This window comes from Poecilia latipinna, unplaced genomic scaffold (genome assembly GCF_001443285.1).
Source record: "Poecilia latipinna isolate Pla-1442-1.1 unplaced genomic scaffold, P_latipinna-1.0 Scaffold35, whole genome shotgun sequence".
Taxonomy (NCBI): domain Eukaryota; kingdom Metazoa; phylum Chordata; class Actinopteri; order Cyprinodontiformes; family Poeciliidae; genus Poecilia; species Poecilia latipinna.
Genome location: NW_015112651.1, coordinates 38,449 through 55,057, shown reverse-complemented (window position 1 = coordinate 55,057; position 16,609 = coordinate 38,449). Strand labels below are relative to the sequence as shown.

The 16,609-nt window shown below is 43.4% G+C and overlaps 2 protein-coding genes across 2 annotated transcripts in view; one reads left to right on the top strand and one right to left on the bottom strand.

The window, feature by feature from the left end:
* cdca7b (cell division cycle associated 7b) overlaps nucleotides 1–4,772 on the top strand; it is an 8,698-nt gene extending 3,926 nt beyond the window's left edge. Inside the window, exons 2-10 of the mRNA XM_015042841.1 lie at nucleotides 1,228–1,371; nucleotides 1,470–1,570; nucleotides 1,669–1,900; nucleotides 2,006–2,068; nucleotides 2,692–2,874; nucleotides 3,136–3,291; nucleotides 3,381–3,530; nucleotides 3,824–3,960; nucleotides 4,367–4,772. Coding sequence (XP_014898327.1) covers nucleotides 1,228–1,371; nucleotides 1,470–1,570; nucleotides 1,669–1,900; nucleotides 2,006–2,068; nucleotides 2,692–2,874; nucleotides 3,136–3,291; nucleotides 3,381–3,530; nucleotides 3,824–3,960; nucleotides 4,367–4,388 — 1,188 coding nt within the window. The 3' untranslated portion in view covers nucleotides 4,389–4,772. The remainder of the gene's footprint in view (nucleotides 1–1,227; nucleotides 1,372–1,469; nucleotides 1,571–1,668; nucleotides 1,901–2,005; nucleotides 2,069–2,691; nucleotides 2,875–3,135; nucleotides 3,292–3,380; nucleotides 3,531–3,823; nucleotides 3,961–4,366) is intronic.
* A 2,239-nt stretch (nucleotides 4,773–7,011) lies between these two features.
* Nucleotides 7,012–14,301, bottom strand: sp4 (sp4 transcription factor). Its single transcript, XM_015042829.1, has 7 exons — nucleotides 13,664–14,301; nucleotides 13,312–13,382; nucleotides 10,985–11,335; nucleotides 9,691–10,894; nucleotides 9,302–9,500; nucleotides 8,309–8,508; nucleotides 7,012–8,079 (listed from the first exon to the last, which is right to left on the bottom strand). The coding sequence occupies exons 1-7, from the start codon at nucleotides 13,668–13,670 to the stop codon at nucleotides 7,814–7,816; spliced, it is 2,298 nt and encodes a 765-aa protein (XP_014898315.1). The 5' UTR covers nucleotides 13,671–14,301; the 3' UTR covers nucleotides 7,012–7,813.
* Nucleotides 14,302–16,609: the final 2,308 nt, after the last annotated feature.

The following is a 16,609-nucleotide window of genomic DNA, read 5'->3' as shown; positions in this document are numbered from 1 at the left end:
TGTCTTCCAAATGATCTTTTTTTTTCTTTGGTTTTTTTTTTTTTTTTTTTTTTTTGCAAGAAAGTGTTTTTAGGACTCAATGAACCACATCACCCAGACTTGGTTCTGAATAATTGCTGAAAATCTTTGATGGTTAAATCTCTTTATTCCAGCCAGTCCTCTTACTCTTAAGAAAATGCTACTGTGTGTTGTCAGCCATAGCTTAAATGTTTTCCGAAAGCTGTGCAGAACACAACTAACCGCTCTTTAAGGATGAAGTTTATTGAAAAGATTTGAATAAAGAGGGAAAAACAAATGCAAATGTGTCTACTCAAAAAAAAACAAAAAAAAAACAACAAAGTTAGTTGTGCTTGTGCCCTATGTAATGTCATCAGAAACAGTTGTACATTGGTGCTTACTTTTTTGTTTGCTTACAAGAAGTATGTTATCCTACAGGTGGACAACTACATTTAAAAAGTCGTTCATTTTGCAGCAAGATCCAGCTAGCATCTTTAATGTCCGACAGTACAGACAGGATGTAAACAGAAACATACATAAGAATGATGTACAAATTCAATGTTGCACTATCTTTATTGATTACAAACATAGCAGTGTGTATGTAAAAGTCCCTGACTGAACCTAGCAGGGCCTTACAATAAGCCATAAATTATGAAAGCACTGGTCTTTGTGGTTGCTGGTGTGTGGAGGTACTGTTTAGAGTAAAACGGAAAAGCTTAAAGAATTCTGAAGTGGAGGAATTGGTGAGTTATGACCCATTTACGGCAAGAAACCGTTGTATGTTTGGGATCCTTACTGTGGGGAAGTAAAGCTGGTGGGAATGAAATATAGGGTTAAGTGTTTTTTTTCCTTTTTCACTTTGTCTCGCTGCGGCCCGGCAGGCCTGCAGCGATAAGGATTCCTCTGGTGCTGCTCGTTCAAAGTCCAAAAGATAAGTTTTGTTCTGTGACGGCCAGCTCCAGCTCTATTGATCCCGGCGCGAATTCTTCTCCCTTTTACAGCTGCACACAGTTAATTTAGTGTCAGGTCATGCTAAGAGATTTACTTTGTCTCCCTCTGGTGTATAGTTCAAGAATCCTGAGGTTGAGAGCCTAAATATTCTATAAAAGTTCAGTTCTCTTGTCTATCATTTGAAATGAACAAATAAATACCTGCTGTGTACCTTTTTTTTTCTTGACCTTCCGTGGAAACACAACAATTTATTTTCATGCGGGGTGTTTCTGCCAACAGGCTCCAACTTTCAAATCCCAGTATATAACTGCTGAGCTGGTTCGTCTATTCAGCCAATCAGACAGCGAGGAGGAGTTTGAAGGATTCAGCGAGGATGAGGCAGAAGAGGACGGAGGATGCTTCCAAAAGCAGCAAAAGACCAAAGTAGGATATTCTTAATAAACACTTTTGACCACAAAATGAAAGTTCATCCTTTACGCCTTGATTTTTTTTTTTTTTAATTATTTTTGGTTTTCCCTCAGGTTGTTGACTCAGAAGGGGAAAGCGACAAAGACACAGGCTTCTACTCGGACGGCGAGGAGCCACCTGAGCCGAAGAGGAGGAGCCTGTTGGTCGCGCTTAGGTGAGGATTTGTAGATCACCGAACGATCAGGATTGAACTAGAAAGAAAATGCAGAGGGTGGCGGCACGCTCAGCTGAAATTAAGAAATTGCTCTCTAGGTTTCCAGGCAAGAAAGGACCTGCCCCCCCAAAAAACCAGAATAAGAGAAATGTTACTAAGCCAGCCAGAGGGGGTGATCTGCCTCGGAGAGGGAGAGGAAGGCCGAGGAAGGTCAACAGGGAGGAGGAGGAGGAGGAGGAGGAGGAGAAGGTGGTGGTGAAGGAGAAGAAGGAGCCCCTGTGCCAAAGCCTGATAAAACGAGATCGCAACATACAGGAAAACAAAGCCATGGTAATGTCTTAGTGTAAGGATATGTTTGCATTTTTATCTAGTTGTTAACTTTTTACACATCCTTGAATCATTTTTCTGTGATTTTTTTTTTTTTTTTCTTTTCAGCTCGCAAAGCTGTTTGCTGGTCTGACCTCCCTGGCTGACCTGACTCCGCTGGACACGCCTCAGGTGAGCGCTTTGCACAAACAACTAACACAAACGGGTCAAAATGAACGGAGGCCTTCAAAAAAAAGCTCGGAGACGTCTTTATTTTCTTACAGGTTCCGAGTACACGGATTCCCCTCACCAAAAGCCTAGCTGATGTGTTGCTTTGATTCTTTTGTGCGTGTTTGAGAAATCCTTGAAGCGCCTATGAAAGGGTTAACGGCATAATGGAGAGGCATTGTTGTGATGATGGGCTGAAGGCAGAGTGTCGCAAAGAGTTTCTTAAAGAGACTCTTCAAGTTGTTAAATTGTGAGATCAAATTTCTCTTGAGGCATTTACAGCATTTTTATAATAACTGAAGGTAACATAGTTACTTGATTTTGCTATAAAATGGCAGCAAATGCCTGGAAAATTCACAATACGACCCCTTTTAAATCTAGGACTTTGACTCGACTTGAGACTTGGGTGGAAAGAATTGAGACTTACTTGCTAATACACATTAAATTACTATTGAAATTTTCTGAAATGAGTTGTGATAATCAGTAAACTCATTGGTGTATGCTCACCATGTCCTGGTTTTAGAAAAAAAAATAAATCATCGGGAAACCAGAGGAAGCAAATCAAAAACTGCTCTGCTTTTCTGCAGAAGAGGAAGAGGATATCGCAGAAGGTGTCGCCGCAGAAGCGCAGGTTTAAGTCCGATGTGGGGTCAGAGAGGAGGAACCCGTCGCGTAAGGCTCGTCCTCCGGAGAACTTCGGGGTGGAGGAAAAACCTGAGCCAGCTCGCGTCAGAAAACCACGGACTCTGGACATCTGGAGACTGATGGAGGTGGGCTTGAATGAAAGGTTGAAAAGAATACTGCAGAACATTAGGAGCATGTTCTTGTTGGACTTTATTTTTGCAGCGGGTTTCAAATGAATGCACTTTGTATCTAGTGTTTAGTTTAGTTTTAGCTTCCTAATAAAAGCAATCTATTAAGCGATCCATTCAGATGGTCAAAATCCCAACGATTTCGAATCATTGAAAAAGAAGGAAAGGTTTTCGCATGACCTTGTTTGAGGCCTGTGCGATCTGTTCCCCACTGGTCAGGTGGATGAGGACCTTATTGACGGGAGAAAGAAAAACAGAAGAAGCCCCAGGTCCAGGAAGAGTCAGTTCCTGGTGAAGTCGGTCGACGAGATCACCGACGAGGACCTGGAAAACGTGGCGTACCGCAGCAAAGACAAGATCTGGGACAAAGACAATGTGAGTGGCTTCACGTCTTTCACCTTTGACCTCCATTTGTTCCGTGACGCCGGCAGGCCGCCTGAGTCGCTTTCTTCACGCCCTTTCAGGGAAGCTCATGCCACCAGTGCAGACAGAAGACTCTGGACACCAAGACGGTGTGCCGTAGTGGTTACTGCGTGGGGGTCAAAGGTCAGTTCTGCGGACCGTGCCTGAAGAATCGCTACGGAGAGGACGTGCGCACCGTTCTGCTCGACCCGGTCAGTGTTTACACACGTAGCAGACGCTTTTTTCCTAAAACGAAATGACAAAAAAAAAAAAGAGAAAAAAAATAATAATTACTTTTAATAAATTTTATAAACAAGAAATTAAATTTAAATCCATAATGGATGTTCCCTAATAAACCACGCAGTGCACACCTTATTTGTTGTGCATATATTGTCCTCCAGTAACATCTGGCTGAATGAAACATCTCTAGTTCCAGTTACTACAGAGTCTAGAGAGCAAGTAGAGACAATAACCGTCCCCTACTTCCTTTTTCTGTTTCTGTCAGACGTGGTCGTGTCCCATCTGCCGGGGAATGTGTAACTGCAGTCTGTGTCGTAAGAAGGAGGGCCGCTGCGCCACGGGGACCCTGGTGGCCCTGGCGCGCTACAACGGCCACGATAACGTCCACGAGTATTTGGAGAGGTGAGCTTCCTCGTTTTCACTGTGCGGTTGAATGTGAAAGGGGCAGAATCGAACCAAAACGGCTGTGATGGGAGAAAACTGAATTAAAAGCAAATCTGTTTTTGTTGGTGGTGTTTTAAGCACGTAATGTGGAGATTCTACTAGAGATCACTTTCTTGTGGTTGTTTATGCGTTTAAGTCAGTTTAATGTCAGTAAAATCATGGCGTTCCTTTAAGCGATATGGATTATTCATATTAACTCTTAATTGTTATTCGGAGCAATACCTGCTGTTTGACTGTAGAGCTGTAACATTGGGGGAAAATAAGCTGATTTAAAAAAGCTAAGATTTGTTAGTTTTAGTAGGAAATGTTCACACAGTTGAAATTCATGTTCTTTTTTTTTGTTTTTGTTTTTCTTCTGTTTCAGTATCCAGAAGGAGCTGCAGTGAAATCCAGAAAACCAAACGTCTTCTGGTGCTGCACCATACTGTAAAAACATTTTAACGCACATTTTAATTCCCAACACATTCCTGACCTTTTATCCAACTTTGTTGGGATTTTTTTTAAATGTCACCTTAATGAGTTTCATACTATTGGTATTTTTTTTATATATATACATATGTATATCCTGGTTTGTGTTTGTGTTGCAGGGATGTTCTTGTTGTTTATGTAAGATCTTTAAGTTGTACAATTTTTTTTTTCTTTTACCTAAATGTTGTAGTGTGCCTTTTTATAGCAAAAACTGAAGCTTTGATTCAAATAGCCTTGTAACACTTTATACCATTCTCACTGGTTTATTTTTTACATCTTAATAAAGTTTGTGAAAAAGAGAACAGTGCCGGCTTTATATTTTTTCCCTGGTATTATTCAAACCCCAACATTATTCATTATTAATGTAGTTTATTGTGACAGAAGGTATTATTAAGGTTTTGGCGTGGCCCAGCCATAATTACCTTTTTATTTGAAACATTTTTTTTATATATGACTTTATCTTTTGAAATATGCCTGTCCTATTAGAAAATCTACCAGAAGTATGGGTAATTTAGCACCAAATTGGAGAATGAAATTCTTTCTTGACCAACACTTGCATTCAGACCCCATTACTCTTATACCTGTAAGATTTTTAACTGACATGCACAATTTTAATATCAAATTAATTTATCTGTGCCAAGAGTACCTCAGATGTTTATCGGAGGACATTAGTGAACAAACGTCACGAAGTCCAAGGAACGGATCACACAAGTCAGGGATAATGTGTAAAAGTTTAAACCGGGGTTGAGTAATACAACAGCTCAAGCTTTGGGAAAGTTCTGGGGAAAAAAAAAAGTCTTGCAAAACTCCAAACTTAAACTAACAGGGGAGCAAAAATCAGAGCAGCTGAGCCAAAGTTACCCACCGGCTGTCAAGAGGCTGATAGTAACGTTGGAGGAGCAGCAAAGAGCCACGTCTCAGATTTGGCCTTTTTGGAAAAGTATAACTGAAAACAAAACTTAATTATTCCCTGGGAATTGTCACAAGTAGGGGAACAAATGTTCTGGTCCATTAGTGTCGCACTCCTTTTCATTTTGGGCCATGTCAAGATCCCAAACATTGTCAAAGGAATGGTTGGGGCAGATGGTACTGATAAAACTACTGATATATTTTTAATACAAAGCTGCCTGCATTTGATGACTCAATAAAATTAAATAATACTGGACATTTTCCACTTTGATGTAATTTGACAGTATATAGATAAAAACAGCTTTGATCGATTTAAAAAAAAAAAAAAAAAAACTTATCTTAAAGGTTTCCTTTAAGTGTCCATCAGGACTCTACATGGCCACACAAAAGGTTTTGGTGGGCCGAACTTGGCCCCCAGGCCTTAAGTGTGACACCTTTCAAAACGTTCAGTGTACATTTATGCAGTACAATATAAGATAAATGTTTTGTTTTTTTTATCACCCTTTGTGGTGCAAACAGGCTTCCCAACCTTTGTTTATACAGACACACAGGCATCTGAAGAAATGTAAGACTCACTTTATTGTCAAGTGTTAAGCAGGCAAAGCATGTTTTCTGCTTCGAGTTATCTCTTTTTCAGTCTTTTTTTTTTTTTTTGCTGACATAACACATTTGTACAAACCAGTTTTAAAAATATCAATAAACTGGAGCCTTTAAGGCTAACCTGGCAAAAACCCATTATCAAATGTCATGGAGACGAACAAACATCTTTAGAAAAAGATTTTACAAATGAGATGTCACTACAAAATAGAAAAGAAAAGTTAGTTGTCACACAAAAAAGATTTTAAAAACATCTAAATTTGTTTGGTATCAATCTTTTTAGCTTTAGACATTTTTTTTAATTTCTTCTTCTTTATTTTATTTTTTCCAAAAACACATTATGGCGCAAAGAAAAAAAAAAAAAAAAAATTAAAGAGCAGACCGAAGAAGAGAAAAGCAGCACTACGGCAAGAACTGAAACATGCTGTACACAACCTTAGAACCAACGCACACAAATACAAGTCCAGCAAAAGGCAAATATTACAAATCAAAGGATAAATAATAAATTAGCCATACACGATGGGGTCCTGTGTCCACACACCTGAAGAGGGGCTTTAAAAAAAAAAAATTCAAATTCTTTAAAATAATGATGTTTTTTTAATTCAAAGAAGGTACGCACTGAACTAACACAGAGCAACATCAACAAAAAAAATATTACATCCACATAGCTAAAGAGCTTAACTCAACTGCAGCTCTTAGCTACTTCAGCTGCTTGCGCTGTGGTTCACCAAAGCACAAGAAGCACCAAGTAGCATCGGCGACGGTGCTGCCACCTGAGAAAACCGTCGTTAGGCAGCCAGGCTGTGTGAAAACCGATGATGCAGCCCTGATGCCGAAGCCGGTCCTCCGACGACTGCGAGCTCTCGGGTTTGCTCAAACGGCAGCACTTGCTTTCTCTGATTCTCGAAACAAACCGGCTCATCGCATCAACAACGAAAACTTGCCCTGGCAATGTAAACATGGTTTCACAAGGATTGTCGTTATAGTATTGCTTTCCCTACACAAACAAAGTTGTAGAAAGCTAGATTGTTTTTTTCCCCCTCTCTCTCTATAGAAACCTTTTATTTGTATTCTAATGGCCACTGCGCTTCAATAAGGAATGCATTATTTATAAATCTTTTTTTTTTTATATGTGCTTATTTTTCTCGCCCCACTACTCTTCTTCTCTTTTAGAATTTCCTCTTTTAAGAATAATTTGTTGACTAATCAAACAAATCAACACCTGAATCTGATCTGAGGACTGAAGCTGAACCTTGACTAAAACTCACCATAGGTAGATCATCTTTGGAGCAGAACGGGAACGCAAACACACACACACACACACACACAGCCATCTGCTCGGATCACGCTTATCCACACAGACACACACACACAGTGTCCCAGACTGCCCCTGCGCTGTTGCCGCTCTGCAACCGTCCTGTACCATTGACCTCAGCACTGTCAGACAGGTATGAAACAGGAACACATCTTTGTGCATAGAGTTGGATTCTTGTTAGGAAAATGCCTCTCACTGTTGGATGGTTTTACTTTCCTCAGGTCCCCCTGTCTTGTGCTCATCTTGCTTACATTCTGTCCCCTCAATGCACATGGAAATGTTATAGATTATTACATAAAAGCCAAACTAATATCTCATTATATGTTAGTTTTCTTCAGATTGTATCGTTTATATTTTCTTTTTTTGTCCACTTCACGACCATTACATGATCCTCTTTTAAGTTCCTTCTGTTTATAAGAAAACAATTTTAAAATGATGCAAAAGTCCCTGCAAACGCCTCCAAAAATCAACAACAACGACAAAAAATATATATATATATCGGGAAGTCTTCCTTCGATTTGTCTATTCAAACTCTTCCTCCTCCTCTTCCTCCAGGTGGTTGGAGGTGGTGGGCGTAGCGGGTTCAGAGTCCCGCGTGAGGGTTCCCACGGCGACTATCTGCGGGGATTCTGCCAGACCTTCGGGGGGGTCCTCCTCCATGTCGTCGGTGGTGATTATGGCGACGGCGGCGCCGCCCTTCTTGTTCTGGTGAGTCTTGATGTGCTTTGATAGGTGGTCGCTGCGCATGAAGCGCTTGGAGCATTCAGGACACTCGAAACGCTTCTCTCCTTTAGCACAGCAGACGAAAGGAAATTAGATTAAATCACAGCTCCTAACCAGCATCCTTGACTTTTTTTATTTATTTATTTTTTCTCTTTTAGATGTTGCCGTTTATTCTGCCAAACATTTACCACCTCTTTTAGATTTTAGCTTTCCAAAAGGAAATGGCTTCGGCGTTACAAATGCAACCGGACCTAAGCGCTTCCTTTTCAGACCAGGCTCGTGTGTTTGGCCTACCCGTGTGTGTTCTCCGGTGTCTCTGCAGCTCGTCGCTACGGGTGAACCTCTTCCCACAGAAGATCCAGTTACAGACAAACGGCCTCTCGCCGGTGTGCCAGCGCAGGTGGGCCCTCAGGTGAGACGTCTTGCCGTACACCTTCCCGCAGCCCTCCATGTGGCAGATGTGCTGCTTTTTCTTGGTCGGGTCTCCGCTGTTCCTAGAAACACGAGAGGTGGGAATTCAGCTTAATTGTAGTGGAACAGCAAGACCTTTAAAGGAAATTCCAGTTTTTTTCCAGGAGTTGTTAGAATATGTTTATAGTACCTAGCATTTAATGTGGTAGCATAATGGCAAAGAGGAAAGAAATGTCTAAAAAACTCAAATTGGTATATTTTGGTGATGTATTAATATGCATTGTCTCCTTTAAGAAAGAAAAAAATGTCACAAATTAGCATTTTTTGATATAATTACAACATAATCGATCTGTGAACAACGATTTTCAATTCTTTCCACAAATCTTCCATTGTATTTATTGTGAGTCTGGACTTTGACTGGACCCTTCTAACACATTTCATTCAAATCATTCCCGGTTGTTTAGTCAAAACTCTTTTGGTGCCATTAAAGTTTTTTTTTTTCTTATGTTTAGCTCCATCAATCTTCCAATCAAATCTGACCCACTTTCTGGTTTGTCATGTCCTCACGGTGTGATGATGTGTTCCAGCATTAATTTTGTGGATCAAATAGTTTCGTTAATAACGTTTGTCCCCCAGAAAAAAAACAGATAAAAACTAAACGAAAACGTCCTACAGAATTACTCAAATTATATGTCAGCGTGTTCAATCTGTGAGTCACAAGTGTTGACGTGAAAAGTTCAGAAAGACAGCATTCACTTCACTTTCTGTCTTCTGCATCGTTTCGGCATTCATTCTGTCATATTTCTGTCTTTTAATTAAAAGTAAAAAAAAAACAATAAAGTCCTGCGTGTTGTGGTGCGTTGCTCTAATCTGTACCTTCCCTCTCCATCCCTGCAGTTTGGACAGGAACAGGCGACGCGTCGTAGCCTCTTGCTGGGCGGCCCCTCCTGGTCTGAAGAACTCTGAACGGAGCCGAGCTGGTCTGGACTCACCGACGAACCCGAGGCCACGCTGCCGACAGTGACCGTCACGGGAGAAGGCTGAACTTTAACCGCGTCCTGACTCTGTGGTTGACCTACGAGAGATTGAAACATTGCGTAGTTTTTCTTTTTATATATAAGCACATTGTTGTGGACGGAAAACAGAGGAAGCAGAACAAGATCCAAAATGGTTTTAGTTACATCAAATGCAAATTGGCTGAAACAAATGAGCTCAAATACTGCAGCTTTGAATTGTAAATGTGAGAATTATACATAACATCTTACCCTGTAGACCGGTGATGGTGAGAGGAACACCTTGCACCTGAACCCCTGCAGTGCCAAGTCCAGCGATGCTGACCGTCTGGACGCCTGAACCTGGGTTGATCTGGGCCGCGCTGAGCGTCAGGGGGGTTCCGCTCAGGGACACCAATCCCCCGCTCCCTACTGCCGTCCCGCCGGCCACCGGAGCCAGGGTTAGCTGCTGTGGCACTGCCGCCCCCAGGCCGCCCTGCAAGGAGACCCCGCCGGGCAGCTGGAGGGTCTGCCAGGTGATCTGCCCAGACGAGGACAGGGTGGGAGCGCGGATAAGAACCTGCGCCGGGTTCTGGAAGGCCTGGATGGGCTGCAGGGTTTGTCCAGGCGCCAGCTGGAGGGTCTGAATGTGTTGTGGTTGCTGCTGGTTCTGCGTCTGACCCTGACTCTGAACGGGGGACTGCAGCTGGATCTGCTGCACCAGCTGGTGTCCCACCTGGCCCACGATCACCTGCTGGATGGTTCCCGGAGCGTCTGACTGGTTCTGGAGCCCATTGGCCTGGTTCTGGCTCTGGGAGTCTGTCTCGTCGCTCTGTACCTGGCAGTTATCGGGTGCGCCGTCAGGTGCGGCCGCGACACCCTGAGCGCCGTCCGACGTGCCGTCCCCTTCGGCTGCCGTTGGCGTCGACCCGGCGCTGGGTGCTGCGGGAACTCCTCCTGGCACCGCCGTCGTCACCAGTTGGTTGCCGTTAGCGACGGAGAAGGTGCCATCTGCCGATTGGATGAGCTGCACCGCCCCGCTCCCCGCCACGTTGTTGATTACCGGCAGGGCCAGAGTCATGCCGCCGAGGTTTATGGGTACGGTCGTCATAACGGGAGTCTGGGAGCCCTGCAGAGTCTGAAACTGGATGGGAAAAGTCTGTGCGGGACGGATCTGCAACGGGACCGTCTGATTGGCTGTGCTTGGTAGAATAGCCTGCTGGTTGGCTGGTTGGAGAATAGCCTGGGCCTGGCCTGAGTTTGGGGTCTGGATGAGCTGCACCTGCTCAGGCAGGGCCCCGATGGAAGCCGGCTGCGGGTTGATGTGGATCTGCTGTCCATCGGCAGTCTGCAGGTGAGGGATGACCTGATACTGGACGCCGCCTCCAGCATTGGGCAGATTCTGAACCTGGATGATCTGGAATTGCTGCTGCTGCTGATTGGCTGGGACACTGTTGGTGCCACTTGTTGTTTTCAACTGCCAAAGAGGAGACGAGTTGTAATGCATGTTGGCGCAGAAGCATAAGATCAAGTTCACCAAAGCCACGATTCCCCCAATAACCTTTACCTTGCGTCCTCCAGGTGGGCTGTCATTGGCCAGAGTACTGGCCACCGTCACAGCAACAGGCTGACTGGTGTTCTCCTTGGCCATCGTTGGCGCTGCCGTAATGATCTGCCAGCCGTTCCCCGTGAACTGAGCAGGGACCAGTTCTAGCTGCTGGGGCACCAGGGCCTGGCCCCCGGCTGCGTCCAACACGATCTGACCCTGAAGCTGGCCCGCCTGGAGCTGGATCTGACCGGCTTGCACTTGGATCTGCTGGGCACCTGCTTGGGCCTGGGCCACCTCTGCTCCCCCCTGCCCTCCGATCTTACTGCAGGTGGCTGCTAGCAGAGCCAGCGGAGACGGCTGAGAGGAATCCTGGAAGTAATGAAAAAGCGAGATCTTGTTAAAGACACAAACAAATGATGATGGCGCAACTTAAAAGCAAAAGCTCAAAAATGATACTGTTTATTGTCTAATCCCTAAATAATTGCCTCTGGAATTCGCATAATTAGTAACCAAAGTTTCCTAGGTTATTATTTAAAAGCCTGTCTATGGAAGCCTCAGTGGTTTGTTAGAGAACATTAGTGAACAAAAAGCACCACACTGCAAAAACACAAAGTCGTAAAGTAGTTTTGGTCTAGTTTCAACATTAGTGAACAACAAGCAAATATCTTAGTACACTTGAAATAAGACAAAAAAAAAGTGCTAGTTCCGCTAGGATATTATTTCACTTATAACTAGTACTTTTCCATCAATATAAAGGAATTATTTATTTAAAACAAGCTCCTATATCGTGCTGAAAAGTTAGTTGCAAGTAATTTTTGTCAAGTGCACCAAGATATTTGCACTGGAAATTAGACAAAATATACTTTACGACTTTGTGTTCTTGCAGTGGATGAAAACCAGAAAACACAGCAGACAGGTCGGGGGTAAAGACATGGAGAGGCTCAAAGCAGTGTTAGGTTTTACAACAATACCGAACAACCTCTGAACGTCTTGCAGAAGACGCCGTCGAGCTAAACTGACAGGCCAGGTATGGAGAGCGTTAATCCGAGAAGCAGCCGAGAGGCCCGTTCAAACTCTGGAAAACTAACTAACAACATGCTGATACATGGCGGTGGAAGCATTATGCAGTGGGAATGCTTTTCTATTGTAGGAAAAGAGAGGTTGTTTGGAATTTACTCAGAAATGGTGGGAGTTGAATGCAAGGCAATCCTGGCAGAAAACATTATAGAAGCTGCAAAAGACTGGAGATGGACACGGTGGTTCACTAGCAGGACAAAAACCGCCAAGCATGCAGCCACAGCTACACCATAATGATTTAGATCAAGTGCTAGAACGACCCAGTCAAAGTCCAGACCTAAACTGCAGACACTCTCCATCCAATCTCACTGAGCTATTTTTTAAAATAATTTTCTTATTTTCTTAGCACAAACCAGTCACAATTATGGACTGGTTTGTGCTGGTTTGTCACATAAAAACCAAATAAAATGCGATAATGTTTGTGATTTTATCATTACAGACGGTGAAAAAGTTCAAAGGGAATGAATACTTTTGCAAAAAACTGTCGCATGTCATGCAAAAAGGTAAGGAGTGCAAAATCACCACTACGAGCAGCTACCCAATTAAACAATTGGGACAAGAGAGGAAAGATTAACGGAATAACGAGGAATGGAGGAAATGTGTTTGACAAAAAAAGACATAAAGAAAGCAAAGAGACAGAGAGCTGTCAGTGGAAGTGGGCGGTATTACAGGAAGCGAGTGGGTGGGCATGTGAGAACCACATTTCTCTTTTCTCAGAACACTGGAAAAAAAATGCTGCCTTCTCTCTCCTCCCTTTTTCAAAAAAAAAAAAAAAAAAAAAAACTAGGTCGTGGGCAAATGTTCAATGTCACACACCTCTTAACAAAAAGAAAGAAACAACCTTAGATAGTTTACAGTTTACAACATAAGCATACCAAAGGCTGTGCATGACAGTACTGGCTGTAGGATGTGTATGCAGCCTCTACAGGTTTGCTAAAAAATAGAAATTAGAGAGCCAAACAGTAAAAAAAAAAAAAAAAAAACTGCAGGTGTTTAAGATAAATCTATGAGTGGAACTGAATTTGACTATAATTCAAATAGACAAATTCAAAAGCAGATCTGCTGGAGTGTGACAGCCATATAGGCATATTCATGAGACTTTTTGGGTTGGCTCTTAGCAGGGTTGCACAGAAGCAGGAAGTGGATATCACCAGAGAAACGCCCCCAGAGGTGTCTGGCTGACTGGCTGAGAGGGAGTGAGAACATTTTTGGCCTACAGGCAATGCAAAAAAAGAGAAAACTAATTAACTAAAGCATTTTCATTTTACCTGCGATCCTGAACTTTTGCCCCGTTTAGATGGTTTCCCTCCTTCTGTTCCAGATGATTCCTTCTTCGAGTCTGTGGAAAAGAAAGTATTATTTCAGAGCATGTTCTGTTTTTCATTTATGACCACCTCCAGGATAAAGTCACAGGGCAAAAGCAGGCAGTAACAAAGATAGTGTTGACTGTAAATAAAATGAGCGGAAAGCAGATATAGTTAAACAAAGGTGATCAATAAAGACTAAAGAGAAAGCAGTAACCTCATCATCAATATCAAAGGGGGCATGGAGCCTTCTAACTGTCAGACGGAGAGAGAGAATGAGAGAGGGGTGGAGACGGAGAGGGGGGAGGGTACCTACCACTCATAACGCATTAATATACCGAGAGGGAGAGGGTGTAGTTCACGGTAGAAGGCCGGCCGGGTACAGAGGCGGAGGACGGCCTATATGTTCGTCTCAGGGCCGTCGCGGATCAGCCCGTTTGACGAAACCACCCACCAGCCAGGAAGGGCGGTGCCAAGCGGAGGCACAATCAAGCAGCCCCCCGAAAATAAGGGGAACAACAGCACGCGCCGTGACCGTCTTTGCACCTTCGGACTCCTCGCAGCCCCCGTCTTCTGTCGCTCTCGCCGATCAGGCAGTCCATAAACGAGCTAATTTGTGCTTGTCAGAACGATGGCCACAGAGAAGTTGGCGGTGTGTGACCGTGGAGGCCCACCCACTTCCATTTAAGCACCAGGACAACACCCTCCTCGCTGCTCCTGCCTCTTGTCACCCGCCGCTTCTTCCCCCGACGACACACGACGCGCGGACGTCTCGTCGCCGTCCGCCGCGTACCTGAAACGAGCCGCCACCTGCGTTTGTATTTTCAGCCTATTCTCTTTAATTCGTGCACAATTGGGTTCGATAACGGGGAGATAGCTGTGGCTTTTGTGGGCGGACGCGCTCCTCCCACATATTCAGATTGGACGACGGGGCTCGGCGTGCGAAGGTCGAGATGGGAGTTGTATTTTGCTGAAGCCTCGCCTTCTCAAACGTGCTAGCGAGGCGGGAACTACAACTCCCATGGTGCTCCGGAGCGTTGATTCTTGTAGTCATGTTGGGGTGAGAGCGAGGGAGAAGGGCGGGGATTACTTTTCGATGGCGCGGGGGGTTGGGCAAACGGGAAAGGGAGGCGTGTGAGCTGGTTTTAGGATGACGCTTTAGACGACGGTGAAACAGCACCATATTAGAAAAGAAGACAAGTGTCACTAAAGTTCTCAACGAGTTTACAGCCAAATCTTGTTGTCGCCCCGTTCTTGTTTTTTAGTCAAGCAGTCAGTTGGCAAACGTTCGACTCTTCCATTTGTGAAAAAAGAGAGCATAAAGTTGAACTAATTTTGAAAAGTTATCACAAACATGTTTATATTCAAGCATTTTTATTTGTCAAAGGTATACCTACATGTACAGGGCATAGTCTGTACCAGGAGTTTTTATTCTAGTCCTCTAAGGCCAGTGTCTTGCAACTTTTGTTTCTGCTTCAACACACCTGAGTCAAATAAGGAGGTCATTAGGAGGACTCTTGCAAACTTGACCTCAAACTGAGAGGGTAATTCAGGCATTTGATTCAGGCATGTTGGACATGGGACACATCTAAAACTTGCATCACAATAACACCAGCCCTCGAGGCCTGGTTTTGATGACCCCTGGCTTATACCCCCACTTACAGAGCCTCACAAAGTATTCATGAATGCTGGACTTTATAAAAGAAGTTCATAAAGTGGATGAAATTCAGTCACTTCATTCACAAGGTTTCATGCATTTTCTGGAGATGTTATCATTTATAGACCAACACAGAGTTGTGTTGTGAAGTGGAATAGAAATGTGTGATTTTTGATTTTTGTTTACCAATAAAAAAATGTGATGCCACTCACTCTTACACCCCTAAATAAAATGCAGCACAATTGACTGTCTTTTGCCAAATTAGTAAATAGCATGTAGAGAGACTACTTCCCCCCGCCCCCCTTCATTTCATCTTCTGGAAATACTTAAAGTATGAAACACTCAGTCTGAGGGTTAATATGAGAAGCAGCCAAAAGATCCATAGTAACTCTAGAGGAGCTGCAGAGATGTACAGCTCAGGTGGGAAAATCTGTGAACAGGACAAGTATCACTCTTTCACTCCCATAGTTAAGCATGATGGTGGCAGCATCATGCTTTTCTTCAGCAGGAGTTTCTTCAGCAGGAGTTCTTCAGCAGGAGTTCCCCTGAATTCATCAGAATTCAGGGGAAGGCAGAGGGAGCAATATTCAGAGAAATTCTGCAAGAAAATCTGTTAAGCACAGCAAAACACTGGAGACTGAGGAAACAGTTCACTCTCCATCATCCAGTCAGAGTGGAATCATTTAGAATAGACCAAAGCATATTCATGTGAAAGAATGAGCCAGTAGTTCAGATCCAAATCCAGTTGACAATGGTGTTTACGCATCCAGTCAGACTGAGCATTGAGCTACTTTATTTTCTTCCCGCATCGTCATTTACTTTGTGCAATTCTAAGTTTGAGCGCATTTAATTTATGAGCAAACCATTGCATTTTGATTTTATTTGTGGTTTGCACCTCCTTCTAGATTTATCTCAAGACTACCACAGTAATCAATTTGTGAGATCTTTTTTTTTTTTTTTTAAAGAAAAATACCCACACTGAATCAGTGTCCCTGAAAACCTTTTCTTGCTGACTAACAGACCTTCAACAGCACCAAACCATAAAAGGCACTTCCTCTTCTGAAGCACAGAGAGGTTTCTGTGGGACATGAGCAGAAGAACTGGAACAGAAACAAGATGTCCAAAGTAGCAAAAGTGATGCGCTGCCACAGTGAAATTGCATTTCAAACCTTCAGCACAGAATAGTGGACACCCATCCCACAGTGTCAACATGTTGACACTGTGGGATTGGGTTGGACGATCAAGAGCCTCTCCCCATCCATTGATCTTAGCCAGGAAGAGTCACAGCCCAAGTTTGCCAAGCAGAAATAATTAGTGTGAACCAGGAAGAACCAGTGTACTGGCTCTTTCTCGAGAGGACATCTTGAATCGAATCCACATTATTACAATAACTGATATGTTCCTCTTAAATTATTATGTGAGGATTTCCCCCAAAAAATCTAAACAGGCAGATGGTGTTCAAGTATAACATAAAAACGGCACTGCTTCTAAGTCTACTCTTTGTATTCTCACCATCTCTCTCAGTGTGTTCAGTTTAAATATGGTTTCACAGTGAAACTACAGTACAGCAACACACACACACACACACACACACACACACACACA